This window comes from Musa acuminata, chromosome BXJ2-3 (genome assembly GCF_036884655.1).
Source record: "Musa acuminata AAA Group cultivar baxijiao chromosome BXJ2-3, Cavendish_Baxijiao_AAA, whole genome shotgun sequence".
In the NCBI taxonomy this organism is placed as follows: domain Eukaryota; kingdom Viridiplantae; phylum Streptophyta; class Magnoliopsida; order Zingiberales; family Musaceae; genus Musa; species Musa acuminata.
In genome coordinates this window covers 39,685,699-39,700,902 of record NC_088340.1, presented here as the reverse complement: position 1 = coordinate 39,700,902, position 15,204 = coordinate 39,685,699, and the positions used below count along the sequence as shown (strand labels likewise).

Sequence of the window (15,204 nt, the reverse complement as noted above, 5' to 3'; positions counted from 1 at the left end):
CAATAAAAAAATAAAAAAAAAAGAGTTCATTTATTTGAGATGATGATACGAGTAACAAATTGGGCTTCCAAATTAGAATTATTGAAACCATATTAACTCCAGTCCTAATAACGACATCGACCTTGCCCGAGTCACGCGCCCGGCACACAACCACGAGCTACCGTTGCCTCGCACTTCTTTCCATTATTTCTCTTTCTACTTCTTACCTGTTTTCCGTCCCTGAACGGCTACCTGCCTTTGGGATGGACGCTGCCAGGAGTGGGTCCCGTGATGGGCGGGCAGATGCCATGGCGGTAACCGTCACGGGGTGGGGAAAGTGTTTTCTTGTTCTCCGTCTTTTATTTATTTCCCTTTCTTTTAATAATTCACTTTTTAAAGATGCCAAAAGGCGGCAAGCTGACAAAGGACACGTCCTCTGCCCCATTCAACGAATCCTTCGCTCTCCCCCCCTCCTCCCCAAAAGAAAGAAAATGGAGGAAGAAAGAAAAGGAACAAAGCGCCATCCTATCTCCTCATCCTCTCTCTGTCTCCGCTGCTGCGCTCCCCTGGCCGTGGCCCGTTCCGATCCTCTCACCTGCGGTCCTTTTAACGCGGGGGAGGTCACTTGCTCTCCGTTGTCTCTTTCAGAGAGGGAAGCGAAGGTCTCGTGTCATGGGGTGCGCGCAGTCGAGGGTGAACAACGACGAGGCGGTGACGCGATGCAAGGAGCGGCGGCAGTGGATGAAGGCGGCGGTGGTCGCGCGAAACGCCTTTGCCGCTGCCCACTCCGCCTACGCCGCCTCTCTCAAGGACACGGGTGCCGCCCTCAGCGAGTTCGGCCAGGTGGCAGCCCATGATTCCGTCCACTCTTCTTCCTCCTCCTCCACCGGCGGCGGCACTTCCGCCACCGGCGCCCCCGTCATCGCCGCTCCTGTCCAGCCGCCCACCGAGACCCTCTTACCGCCCCCGCCGCCGCTCCCAGAGTTCTCTCCCTCCCCTCTCCATCGCTCCATAAGCATGCCCGATCTCCCCAAGAAGTTTCCCTCCAAGATTCATCAAGCCGCCCCCATCCTCGAGGAGGACAACGAGGGGGATGACGAGGCGGAGGAGGAGAACGACGGCGGCCTTAACCGCCGCCGCCGGCCCTCCGAAGCCGCCGGGGGCTCCCCTTCCCTCTCACCCTCCCCCTCCCCGCCGCCGCCACCCTCACTTCAACCAACGTCGCAGCCCGAGGCTTGGGGTCTTACGGACGAAAACGTGCCGGTTCCATCGGTAACCCAAGCGGGCGGGATCCGGCCTGAGAGAGAGGAATCCCCGGAAAAGAAGACGGTGCCAGCCGCACCGTCCAGCAGCATCGATCTCATGAAGGTGCTTACAGATCTTGATGATCTTTTCCTCAGGGCGTCAGAGAGTACACATGAAGTTTCAAAGGTGCTTGAGGCGACCAGAATGCATTACCACTCTAATTTTGTGGATAGCCGAGGTACTATAATTCTTTTTGTTATCTTTAACAAGAGTTGATTTGTTATCTTTATTTCGTAGTTTTGATAATATTGTAGAATTGTGGGTTATTATTGTCGCGCTCTCAAACCCTTACTTAAGAATAGTAGTACACTTATCAAGACTATGTCAACCAATTCAAGTTTTCACCCATATTCAATGTGGAACCTAACTTGGGAGTGTTACAATTATCCATTGGCTATTTCCTTTCTTTGTTTATAGCTTGTATTGTATGAATTGATTTAATTCGGCTATAAGTAGTCTGTAGATTGCGCAGAGAGGGCCTCACTAAAGTAAGTTGTCTGTTCATTTCTCTTGCATCAGCCTCGCTTCTATGTGGGACTGGATGCATCATTTCTATATGAAACCAATGATTATAATATTCATTGTGCTCCACATTTCTTGTGGTTCATAAGGATTCTGTTTTGGCTTTCTTATTACACAATTTTTCTAGAATTAGAAGGATTTATGCATATTATTTTCTTGCAAGTATTCTTTTTCTGCAAATAAACAATAGAAATCTGGATAATATCCAGAAAATAAAGTATTGGAAAGAGAAGTCAGAATTCTCTCTCTCTCTTTTTCATAGAGTTGAACTTTAACTATGAGGGCAAATACAAGGTCTAACCTAGTGCAAGATGGATCTATGAGACTTTGAATTCTTCAACAATCCTCAAGATTTCAGTGATGCACTCCTTCAAGGGAGAGTTTTCAATGCTGTTCCATGATATTTCAGTATATTTTCTGCATTTCTGATGAAATCTTTAAACTGAAAATGATGCACCTTGCTTTAAAATCCTGTGATCAACAAGAAATAGAAGGAATATATGAACAAAAATGTGATTAGGATTTTTGGCTTCTGATCTAATTTCTGCAGTTCACGGTGTATAGAAGTATGGATTTCCATCCAAAGATTTAAGAATATGCACCATGGTGTAAATATGCTTGATGGAGTTGCATTGGCTAAGGCTAGGGATTTGTGTGAAGATTGTCTTAAAATTAAGCCAGCAGAAACAACATTCATCAGATGTATATGATCCATGTAGTATTTGCATTGTAGTTAAGCAGATATAGGACAAAAGATCAGAAGGGGATTTCTGTTTGTGGAATTAACTTTACACAACCACAAATTAATATGCTTAATGGAATTGCACTGAACGTGATGGTTTTAGTGATGCTGAGAACTCAGACCACCCCGCCTCCCCCCCTCAACCAAACTGGGGTGAAAAGAGTCCAATGATACTCTGGAGGAAAAGGCTAGAAGTGCTGAGGCACAGTATACTGAAGAAGAGAGGTAGTCCGTACTCCGTAGTCCAAATGTACTCAGGATGAACTCTAGTCCCTCTACTATTATGCTAGATTATGGATACATATGCTACCTTTGAAACAGAAAAACCTCCCTGGTTTCTTCTCTTATCTTTAGTCCCCTTCAAAAGTTTGTCATGTTACCAATGTGTTTTTTTGCTATTAATACTTCACTTAACCTATCTTGGACTTATTTTATAGGTCATGTCGATCATTCTGTGAGGGTCATGCGTGTTATTACATGGCATAGGTCATTTGAAGTTACTCCTGGTGCAGATGGCAGTAAGGGTGATTTCATCGATGATGAATGGGAAACTCATGCAACTGTGTTGGATAAGATCCTAGCATGGGAAAAAAGATTATATGATGAAGTTAAGGTAAATGTCACATTCTCATTGAACTTCATCAAGCTCATAAAATACATTTAAGATTATCTGATTGCTTATTGTCTTTTTGGGCTCTTACAAACTCAGAATCTAATTTTAATATTGTTCACGGAGGCAGGCAGGTAGGCTTACGAAAATTGAGTATCATAGGAAGGTTGCTTTACTGAACAGGCAAAAGAAGGGTGGTGCTAGTGGTGAATCACTGCAAAGAACTAAAGCAGCTGTGAGCCATTTGCACACTAAATACGTTGTTGATATGCAGTCAATGGATTCAACTGTGGCAGAAATCCAACGTCTGCGTGATAAACGGCTTTATCCGAAACTAGTGGAACTCGTTGAAGGGTAAGTTTGTTAAAAGTTTCCAGAAAGTATTATTATTTTGTAGGTATTCTGCATTCACAGTATTTTTTTTTTTTATTCTTGTTCTGATGATGCTTAAACTATTGTCTTCTTGCAATACCATTTGCATCCGCATTTTGGTTGGGTTTTGGTCTCGCACTAATTTCATATACATTGAAGTGACCAGACTAATTAGCTACTGGATGGGATCGTCAATGTAACATCAGATTTTGTAATGTGATTGATATTGCTAAACTGATGTGAACCAATTTCATTTTATGGGCTTTTGTTTTGAGAACTGGTTCCTTGAAGCATGAATGTAACATCATCATCATCATCCCTGCAGTCGTCATGACATCATTCCTTAAAAAGGATGAAGTAACAACTCTGGATAGAAAAAAAGTGCACCATGCTGAAAGATTAAAGGTTGCTAGACACGATACGTTAGGCAATGTTGTCATTGTATTCATTTTCTTTCCTTTTTTTTTTTTTTGGTTGCTTTGGAATGCAAATCATCTATCTAATAGTTCTTTGGTTGTTGTCAGGATGGCCAAAATGTGGCAGGCCATGCACATGCATCACTATTCCCAGCTGAAGATGATGGAAGGTATCAAAGCTCTCGACATTTCAAATGCTTCCAAGGAGACAAGTGAACATCATCACAAGCGCACTTTGCAGCTACTCGACACTGTCAGGGAGTGGCAATCGCAGTTGCATAAACTTGTTACCCATCAGAAACAGTATGTGGGTGCTCTTGATAGTTGGTTGAAGTTGAATCTTATTCCAATCGACAGCAGCTTGAAAGAGAAAGTGTCATCTCCGCAAAGGCCAACTCATGCCCCGATTCAGACTCTTGTGCATGCATGGCATGAGTATCTTGAGAAGCAGCTCCCTGAGGAGCTTGCAAACACTGCTCTCCTCAGCTTTTCAGCGGTCTTAAACACGATAGAGGCAGTCCAACAGGAAGAGCTGAAGCAGAAAGAGAGATGCGGGGAGATCCAAAAGGCGTATCTGCGAAAGAAACGGGCTTTTGAGGACTGGTACCAAAAGCATTCGCAGAAGAGGATGGGCGAGCCGGAGACTGGTGGGGAGGCAGCAAGTCAAAATGACCCCGTGGGAGAAAGGAGGCGTGTGGTGGAGTCTCTCAAAAGCAAGCTTGATGAAGAAGTAGAAGCCCACAAAGGGATATGCAAGCAGGTGAGAGAGAAGTCATCGGTTACTCTCAAGACGCACTTGCCAGAGCTTTTCCGTGCTGTGTCGGACTTTGCTGAACTCTGTTCTAAGATGTATACCAGTTTAAAGTTGGTCACGGATCAGAATCCGCTGACCAAAGTAGCTTAATGGGCTATGCAAGAAGAATACGCAAAAGCTCCTTAAGAAGAAAATGCCTACGGTGCTTTAATATTACCTATACACTCTGATGACAATTTTATAGGACATCCACAAAATATGAACAAAATAAAATAAAAAAAAAGGAAACGAAACGAAACTGTGGCGCCACTGCCTGCCATTTCACTATCACTAATTAGTTTACAAGCTCTTGAATCGTAACTCCCTGCTAGTCTAGCTAGCACGAAACTCCACCTTTTAGTATCTCCCAGCCATCATCCGCAGATGCTCCATGAATGTCGTTGCTGTTTTCAGGCTGCTGTACCTCGTGTTGCTCATTCCCAGTGATTGCAGGCGTCATGGTAAAATCTTCATGCTGAAGCACCTCTTCTGATGAATGTCTGGTCCTACAAAGGTAGGACGAGCTTGATGAAGCCACTAAGCTAGAAGTCATCGAACAAAAAGATCTACCCAACGGTACACGGCCATCAACTCTTTCTTTTAGCGACATAACATCCTCGCAGATGATAGCAATCTCGCCTCTGAAATAGAAGATAAAATGTATTAAAATGAAACACTTTTGTCATGTAACCAAGAAATTTACAAGCAATCCAAGAATCATGGATGAACATAAACAACAAATAAAGAAATCAGATTTTTACAACCATGATTTCAAGCTTATGCAAACACACTCTTGTGAAAATATAATAAAACGTCAAAAATCAGTGTCGCTTTGAATATATTAATGTGTAAGTTCATCAACAACTGAAACCAAATGGCAACATCATCCAAACTTACTGGAGTGCATCAACTATGCTGCCACGGTCCATCAAGAACTCCCTCAACTGTAGAAAATTAAAGACAAAAAATATAGGCAGCTGATTCATTTAATAAATAATGCATCGCTTTGCAATATTGATCCATTTCATCCATTCAAAGCAAAAAAATTCATAACCTTGGAGTTAGCTCCTGCTTCTTCTTGCAGCTTCTTTGACTCTTCCACTATGGAAGCCACAGTGGCTTCTTGTTCACTAAGAGACTTGCGAGCTAGTTCTTCCTTCTTGAGCTTTTCTTGTTCAGCTGCTACAATTTCCTCCTCCACAGCAGCTATGCGTGCTTCAAGGGCTTGGTGAATCTAGAAAATTTTCACAAGTACATGTCACATTTAAAGCTTGCTTTTACTCTGAAAGGCTTGGATTCCACATGAAACACAAATCCATTTATAGATGTTCAAATATTGGAGCAGAAGAATATGCAGATAATTTTCAAAGAGAATACAAAACAATTGACAACTATTGAGGACCCTTCTCTTTTCTCATGGTGGTAGGATGAAAAATCTGTATATCATGATAATTAATAGCAATAACTAATAAAACAAAAAACAAAACTGATACAAACAGAATTAGAGGACAATTATAATCTGCATATGAAAACTGAAACTATGGAGTGGGAAAAAGAAAGAAAAGAATGATAATATCATGTGAATAATGCTATAGAAGAAAATTGAAATTCACATAGAATAGAATAAAACATCATAGAATGCAAGAAAATAATGTCATCAAGAAGTAATAGTAAACACTAATATTAGGATTATTGTATCATTAACCAAACTAAAAAGAGAGCACGACTTTAAAAACTCAAAAAATACAAAAAAAACTATATTTGAGAATGAATATCAAAGAACATGTGTACTGAAATATTGGCTAAAGGACAATTAATAAATTAATTGCAGTTATGAGTTCTATCTAATATGATAATAAACAGTGCAAGACATTTAGAATGTTAAGGATCTAAACTCTTTTTGACACCCAAGTCGCAAGGCATCAAGGCCCATCCTCATCACTAAAAATTATGTTGCAAAACAATAATTATATTATTGTAATCTTTATGTTATTCTAGACATACAGTGAACATAAATTAGACTTGTTTGAATATTGCTATGCAGCATTTTCCATTTTCTTGTAAATGTTTACAAGCATAGGCCAAAACAACCTATGTAACTAGCATGGGGGAAGTAGTTCAGTCAGTCTCAAACAAAAAATAACACCTAGTTTACGCGTCCCAAAAAAACCCTGTAGATTAACCGATAAGTTCAAATAAAATAGTTAATATTAAAGATGCAAAAAGACAATTGCAAAAGACAAGAATTTATTTAAAATGGTAAAGGGACTACTCTTCCCTAAATAAATCTAAGCGAAGAGGTAGTTGGGCAGTGAGTTGCGATAGTTTATGCTTCTAAAATTTTAAAAATAAAACCAACAATATCATGAAAACATGCATGCTCCTATAAGACCGGTAGCAAGAGTAAGCATGTGCTTTGTCTATATCCAGAAACAAAGTGTCAGAATTGCACCTCATCAATCAGCGACAGCGATTTATCTCTTTCATCTGACAAACTGTGGAGTCTGGACTGGAGCTCTCGAGCTTCCGTTGCCAATATAGCCTTCTCACCATAAACCTCGCCAGCATGCTGTAAATATTAAAAAAGAAGTTTCAGCCGTCCTCCTCCGGCAATAAAAGTTAAAAACAAGTGGATAAGATTATGAAAATTACCATGTCATTTGCTTCCTTTGTGTCTTTTAATATCTTCTTGAGTTCTTCCACCTTGGTAAGAGTATCTAGACCAGCACAGGAAGATTCTTCTTGGGCCTTCTTGTTTCTTTCCTTGAGATGTTCCAGCTCTTTCATCCTCTCAGTTATCAATTCCATGGCAGATAACATTTTTTTCTGCAACAACAATTAGGAACTAAGTGAAGCCAAACAGAAAATATTACACCAGAAAAAGGAATATTTTGTACTGTTATAATTTCACATAAACCTAGAAATATTATATAGCATAAAATGATACTGCAAAGATTGCAGTGGAAAAGAAGGAATGCAAAAGATCTCAACAGAACTTTAAATTCAAGTCAACGAGAGGAACTATGGTAGCTAGGGAACTTGGATTCCCACCCCCGATTGTCTGTAAATTATGACATAAAATGACAGGTCAAAAAAATTCCATACTTGACAAAGAAAATTACAAAGCCTCCTAACCATCAAAGAAAGATGAAAATGGCATATGGCTCATGGCATATTGAACTTTTCCTTCATGAGAAGTTAAAGATATTAAAGTAATTAATAAGTCTTCAAGACCTATACATTGAACAGAGCCCAAGCTTTGCGATAAGTAACAGTTGCAAGCTTAATTCAAGAAGAACCCATTAAAGCACTGGATGTCCATGATTATAACAACCTAGATAAAATTTTACTATGACTACATGCTAAAGTTCACACAATGGTTCATAAAGTGTTCTCTGTTGTCAAACAATATTGAATGAACAGAAGAATATAAACAACAGAAGATTTACCTTGTTGCTTTTAGCATCAGAAATAAGATCTTCAAGATAATCAATGTTAACAAAGTGGCCTGATCGGGCCAGCAGAGTTGCAGGCAGATTATCATCATTAGCAGAAAGAATTCCTCTCTCAAAAGATAAATCGGCAATACTCTCATCTACCAACTTAGAGTGCAGTTCTTCACATTCAGCAGTAGTGGTTGTAACCTGATTGATGCCACACCCCCAAGAACCCGCAGCTTCACCAAAATCTTTAAAATCTTCACCTGAGATAGCACCAGCTGAAACAGTATTAGCTTCTAACTCATAGAGACACTGAGCAATGGCAGGCTGAAACGACCATCCTGATTGTTCCTCCGAACCATATATGGAGAAGCTCCCATCCTTCATTATCATCTTGTTCCCCAAGTCATCAGAATTCCTTTCAAATGGTTCCACTGGAACATTCTGAACGTCACAGCCAACAACTGAAGCAACTGCTGATGAATCTATTTGAGCACTATCATGCAACTCATTAATTACATTTTCTGATTCTCCAATAAATGATCGCACATCATTTTGCCCCAAAGGACGATCATCATGTGTTGAACCAGGACTTACTAGGCCAACGTTAACCTGACTGCTCGAATTACAAGGAGCAACATCCACAAGCTCGTCATGCACATGTGACTTACCATGAAGTGTGATATTTTCTATATTGGAGATTAGATTAATTCCCCTCTCCATAAAATTTGGTTCCAAAGCAGTTTGAGTTGTGTTCAGCTCCTTAAAAAAATTATAGTGTGATGTTGGACACTCCAACCCCTTTGAATAATCCACAATTCCAACCTCTAAGTCTCTGGGATCTGCTTCGCCAATGCATGTTGACATCACATGAGAACTTGTATAACCATTAGAAACTGTAGTTTCACATGCAACTGGCTCTTGTCCTAAATTATATCTTCTCCCTTCCTCCACTTCTTGTAGGCCAAACAACATAGGCTGTTTATCCTTCCCAACTGCAAAATCCAAACATGATGCAACTTTAGGCAAACAATAAAAAATTCTCAAAGTACATGATACACCACATTATCACACCATTGGCCCAACAATTTTTCCCAGCGTCAGCACCAATATATATGCAATCGAGTAGCAAATGGAACAAAAGCAAACTACCAGCAATTAGAACACAATATGGATCTACTACTGGTATTAGGCATATAACTAGTAAAGCACATCAGAAATTGTCTCTAGAGCCAAAACATTCAACCACAGGTCAAAAGCAACCTGACCTGCGGATGAGGGATGTTTCATTGCATCTTTATCTTGCAAGGTACATGATGCTTCACAGGATCCAGTTATAGATGGCAACACTTCTAAGAGAATAGATTCAGCTGCAGCGTCAACATCATTAGCATGTTCAATAGCAACAGCCTTCAGTATGCGGAAATCAACCTGCAAAGACAAGAACAAAAACCATCATCATATGCACATGTTTCCAATAAAATAAATCACCATCCAGAAACTGTAAATAATTCCAAAACTAGCTTCAGTTCCATCCACAATACTTATCGATCATTGATTAGTGAGAACCAAAATATATTCTACAAGATACAAATAAGATAATTACTATCTTGCCGAAGGCTTTTCTTGCAACTGTAAACTTAATGATATATTGTAAGACCCAAAATAAGTAATTTAAGACCGCGGGATCATATATTCATGCAAACATCAACAACTATATACAAGCATATATATTAGCACACATACAACTTGCAGAAAAATAAGGATTTCCAGAAACTATTACAGTTTAGTTGATTTTGTAACTCCTTATCAACAAAACTTAAGCCACTGTGTAGATCTTTCAAAAAAAGACTAAAACTAGCTTCTGGCTTTTGTTTGAATCCATATCACCAAATATGTTTAGCTTATTCCTAGAAAAATAAACCATTAGGAAATGAAAAAAAAGGCTCCACCTTCAAAAACTTCAATAAAGCACTTTCTATAAATTAAATCTGTAAAAGCAGAAGAATGACAAGCACACACAAACGTTCACATGCAAAAAGAAAATTACAAAAGTTCATGCACATAAACACATGTATGTCCACATACACACCTTTGCACTCGCATAAACATATCAAAATGCATACACAATGATGCACTTAAACTGAAAATTCCTCTTTCATCTTTAGGGTCCTCCTCCTGATATTCTTAACTTAAACTGTTCGCCTTTTCTTAGTGACCACATATGTACAAGCATGTATATTAACACACATACAACTTGCAGAAAAATAAAGATTTCCAGAAAGCATAGCAGTTTAGTTGATTTTGTCACTCCTTATCAACCAAACTCAAGCAAATGCATAGATCTTTCAAAAAGATGCTAAAACTAGCTTCTAGCTTTTCTTTGAACAAATATACTATGCTCATTCCTAGAAAAATGAACCATTAGGAAATAATAATAAAAAGTTTCACATACAAAAACTTCAATAAAGTACTTTCTATAAATTAATTTTGTAAAAGCAGAAGGATGACACACACACATAAACGTTCACATGCAAAAAGAAAATCACAAAAGTTCATGAACATAAACAGATATGTATATCCGCATACACACCTTTGGACTCGCATAAACATATCAAAATTCATACACGATGGTGAGCTCAAACTGTTTAATTCCTCTTTCGTCTGTAGCTTCCTCTTCCTGATATCTTTAACTTAAAAATGTTTTCCTTTTACTTATGACATACTTAAACATCTGCTTTCAAGTGTGAAGATCACCTAAGTCTATTATTCCTAAACTTATTTCTATGCACCCATAACTTCTCAGATGAGCCAACTCCAAAGACAAGCCTTAATTCAACCAATTTCTTGATATGAGACAATGCCATGACTAGCCAATTTTTTACTTATTGAAAATCAAGTACCCCAAATCAAGCAAATCAACTTATCTTGATGTTATTCATTGATTAAAATCTGGGTGGTTAAAGCTCAGAGGAGCTTCATGATTTTTGTAAAATCATCAAATACCTTTTAGGTTAAATAAAAATTTTATAATAAAATTATTAGGTCAATGAAGCTTTATAAATTTAAGTGTTAGAAAGTTAAAAAGCAACATATACAAGAAGTCTATGATATGAGACTGTTGAGGTGGACGAGTGTAGTTACAAGAAAGTTAGGAAAGGAAATATTTTCATTTGTGAACAATTGGGCATAGCTCTAATGGAATATAAACAAGAAAGAATCATTTAAAAATTATGCCAACAGGTGCTAAAAGCCCTATGAATGTTGTTGTTAGAAGAGGTGAGACAATTATGAGTGGTATGAGAACATGTAGAAAGAGGCCAAAGAGGAAAAGTTGAATTATATAAGTAAATATTTAAATACTTTAAATTAAATAAGATTTTTAATTTTTAATGAAGCTCAATGGTGACAAAAGATCCACATAGCCAGTGCCAAACAATCAGGACATTACAACTTGTTCTTCTTGTTGTTCTTGTAAGCAGAGTCAACCAATAGCAATAGAAATATGACAAGTTGTTGATTAATAAATTGGCCTTATCCTATAATTCTAATAAAGGTTACCATGGTTGATTGGCATTGCTTACAATGCTACAATGGTCCAATATCAGCACCTCAGCTATCTGACTGATTACCTAGGGAACTTGTCTCTCTTGGAGTTTTGCCAAAGGATTTGAGTGAGGTCCTACAAGTGGATATTATTAAAGGCTTTCTCTAGACAGCTACACTACTGCTAGAAGTATATACTATTTAAAGGAAGACAGATACAAAAAGTTAATAATTTTGTCTATAATTCTATGTTTCTAAAAAAGAAAAGTAAGAACTCCTATAGACTGATAAAACATCATATATGAACAACCACTGACATGTACTAATCTTATTGTGTTAACATGTTTTTTTTTTTTTACAGACTACTTCTGGACTTTATAAAAATTCAACCAGTAATATTATTTTGTTTGGAGATTAATTTGTTTAATAAATATAACATTCTGACTTATCAAATGTCAAAATTAACTTAGAATTTTCAATTAACTGCAACTCTAATATAGAAAATTTCTTTATTGTTTGCATTATGATGTTCATTAATAAATTTGCTGGATTCACATTGATAAATGCAGCGCATACATTCATCCTCCACATATCCTGCATTGGCGTTGGGTATGCCCTTCTTTTATTAATAAATACAAACAATAAACATAAAAATTCATGATAATTACTGCATAATTTTTTTAATTAATAGTTGCATCAATTTTTAGATTTTCTTATTACAAGAAGCACCTGCATATCTGCCTACATGATGGGCCATCGCCAGTACGGTTTGTCATTCTTGACAACCACTAACTACGCCTACGCTGCATAAACATCATATCCAACCGAAAATCCAAAAGGGGAAGAAGGCATATCACAGCGTTAACAGCCACCACACTGGTTAGCCTGAATAACCGTGAAAGAAGTATAACCAATGCAAGCCCTCAAGATTTCCAGTTTAATATTCTTGTTTTACAATACAAGGTTTTCCAATCTTCGTTTATTAGTAAATGAATGTTTTAGAAAAAGATAAAAAAGTAACAAACCTTAGTTATTCTACAAAGATAATAGAGATTTTAGGGCCAAAAGAAAGTTCCAAGAACCAATAAACATAAGAAAACCGAGGAAGAAATCAGTCCCACAAGATTTAAGAGAGCAAACCGAGAGTAATACTTTTTACCTGCGGGAAGATTTCTTGAAGAGAAGCGTAAACCTCCTTGTAACCCATGCTATCATTCAATCATATATAACCCTGCCGAAAGCAAAACTGTCATGAAGACCTCAATCTTGATTTCCGTTTCCGTTACAATCAACGAATCGGATACAGAAGAAACAGAAAGGCAAAAGAAACGGGAGATCGGGAAAGCAGAAAGGAAAAGAAAACAAGATCCCGCGACATCAATCAACTGGTCGATCAAGATACACCGATTAGGAACACTACCCTGCAAAGGAAGCGAAGGCGAGAGCGAGGGGAGTGAGAAGAACGAACCGATCGCCCGAATAAGGAACGAGGACGGGAAAGCCAAGTGGGTGAACCGATCGATCGGCTGCGTAGCTTCGATGGAAACCCCCCCCAAGAAGGACGAGGCGAAGAGTCCGTAGCGCACAGTAGGGAAGCGCTCTCCCGGCGAATCGACGAGAGGAGCAATAACAAGAAGAAGAAAAGGCGAACAGAAACGGAGACGAAATGTAATTATGCGGATTCTTAATCTCGAAGCAAGGCCGAAACGAAACCATTTACCACGCAGCATTACTTTTGCCGCCTGCCTTGCCCTCGGTGACCGTCCTTCCCGCCACCCGTCTCGTGAATGGACGTAGCCGTGGCCGAACAGGTGGGTCCCATCTTTACACAGACCGGTATGCCGAGGGGTCTACGTGTTCCATCGAGGAGGTCGAGGGGATCCATGGGGGCCACCCGACGAACCCCCCCTGTGACTTGAGAGTTGTTGGGGCCGATCGCTGGGCACGTGTGTTCGGCTGTGATCACCGCCAAGGCATAATGCAGTTCGTGTATCCACGTGAACGCATACGAATCCACGTGAGGAAAGTACACGTGGCGTAGAATCTCACCGTAGGATGTGGCATGCGATAACAGGATCGACTCGAACAATTATTCCCAGCCTCTACACGAGTCACTATATTTAATGCAGAATACATTATCGAAACAATGCATTCACATCATGTCACCCGTGGGAGTTACGGAAATATATTTTATGAATAATAATATTAATAAATGAGAGGCTCTAACTTCAATAGTGCTTCGATTGTGATGGATTAGCCACTCATGGACGTGAGAGATATATGTGAATGGAAGCAACCCGTCTAGAGCGGACCAGGAGCGGTGAATATATGACTTACCTTTGATACGCCTTATTTTGTTCTGCCAAAAAAAATTGATATTGATTATAAATACAAAATATATATATCAATTGTATAACATATATGTACGTGGTATATATGCAAATTTTTAATATGTAAAATAAGCAAAATAAATCTAATGCAACGGTGAGATGAACAAAGTAACTTTAGCTTTAATCTGTTGACCCACCCAACTATCTATTGTTATCTATACAGTGACGGGGATATAGGAGCCCACGTGCCTCTCTCCCTTTACGTGACAAACGATATAGAAGCTATCTTTCACCCCTCGTTAAATGTAATTTCGAAAAAGATTATACGTCAGATCACATGGAGCATTAGTCCCGGCGATAAGGTCCATTTTATATCTCTTAATTTCTATAAATGTATGGGAGAGGACGAAGGAGGTCCTCTTATCTAGTGGTGATCCATATGATATGGGCTACGAAAATACTCCTCGAATCATTATCCAAATATTCACACCTGCTATCTAAAGAAGATAAGATGATAAGAGAATAGGAGGTGACAACCAACAAGGCTTAGTCTATAATCATTTGGTTCCCTCGTATTTATAGAGGCTTCATGTTAATTTAACCATATGAAATGTCCTATTAGGTATTGAATCTTCATCCAACTATCAAAACCTCTTAGATTAGTGGATTCCTATCAATAATCTCTCATTAACTCTTATTATATCTCATCCATATGATCTAATAATTCAAGAACTTATTTGATATCCAATAAAATAGGGGCTTCGACAGATATCTCATATCTGAACCTCAACACGTCACAATACCTACCATATATATGTGACCCTCTAAGCTCAATGTCGAGCTGGCCATGAGTCATACCTGTTAGAACTCCTTCGAATTCAGTGAATTATTATCTTCATAATAATTTACTCGACTCATCGATTGTGGATATACTAGGCCACTACGGCGTAGTCCCCAAACGATACAATAGAATTCAATCATTTAGACATATATGTCATCAATTACCATGTACCTATAGTCTCACATCAATCTAATATCTTAGAGACCGTATACCATGCACCCATACGGTTTCTCTTCGGGTCTCGTTTTAATTGGATTCTCCCGGAGAACTCTTTATCTCTTAATCTGAATGACCTTCGCCAAGGATTT

At 38.8% G+C, this 15,204-nt stretch overlaps 2 protein-coding genes across 3 annotated transcripts; one reads left to right on the top strand and one right to left on the bottom strand.

Annotated features, from left to right (window-relative positions):
• Positions 1–279: 279 nt before the first annotated feature.
• LOC135608189 (nitrate regulatory gene2 protein-like) lies at positions 280–4,918 on the top strand. Of its 2 annotated transcripts, none has more exons than XM_065100786.1 (4): positions 280–1,462; positions 3,061–3,161; positions 3,289–3,512; positions 4,055–4,918. In XM_065100786.1, exons 1-4 carry the CDS (start codon positions 379–381, stop codon positions 4,848–4,850), a joined length of 2,205 nt encoding a protein of 734 aa, XP_064956858.1. In that variant the 5' UTR covers positions 280–378; the 3' UTR covers positions 4,851–4,918. The 2 variants fall into 2 exon arrangements, with proteins under 2 accessions (XP_064956858.1, XP_064956857.1); XM_065100785.1 differs by having other exon boundaries at positions 2,986–3,161.
• Positions 4,883–13,404, bottom strand: LOC103978893 (uncharacterized). The gene is made up of 9 exons (XM_009394844.3): positions 13,194–13,404; positions 12,885–12,956; positions 9,448–9,610; positions 8,189–9,174; positions 7,392–7,565; positions 7,192–7,308; positions 5,794–5,973; positions 5,637–5,683; positions 4,883–5,380 (listed from the first exon to the last, which is right to left on the bottom strand). Exons 2-9 carry the CDS (start codon positions 12,930–12,932, stop codon positions 5,077–5,079), a joined length of 2,019 nt encoding a protein of 672 aa, XP_009393119.2. The 5' UTR covers positions 12,933–12,956; positions 13,194–13,404; the 3' UTR covers positions 4,883–5,076.
• Positions 13,405–15,204: the final 1,800 nt, after the last annotated feature.

What these genes read in the sequence shown, in the direction of transcription:
- LOC135608189 (XM_065100785.1), top strand. Translation starts at nt 379, where the DNA reads ATGCCAAAAGGCGGCAAGCTGACAAAGGACACGTCCTCTGCCCCATTC. An exon ending in TAATTTTGTGGATAGCCGAG is followed by an intron (nt 1,463 to 2,985) that starts GTACTATAATTC and finishes CTTATTTTATAG; the next exon opens with GTCATGTCGATCATTCTGTG. An exon ending in CTAGTGGAACTCGTTGAAGG is followed by an intron (nt 3,513 to 4,054) that starts GTAAGTTTGTTA and finishes GGTTGTTGTCAG; the next exon opens with GATGGCCAAAATGTGGCAGG.
- LOC103978893 (XM_009394844.3), bottom strand. Translation starts at nt 12,932, where the DNA reads ATGGGTTACAAGGAGGTTTACGCTTCTCTTCAAGAAATCTTCCCGCAG. An exon ending in TTCAAGAAATCTTCCCGCAG is followed by an intron (nt 9,611 to 12,884) that starts GTAAAAAGTATT and finishes TTGTCTTTGCAG; the next exon opens with GTTGATTTCCGCATACTGAA. An exon ending in GAAACATCCCTCATCCGCAG is followed by an intron (nt 9,175 to 9,447) that starts GTCAGGTTGCTT and finishes TGGATTTTGCAG; the next exon opens with TTGGGAAGGATAAACAGCCT.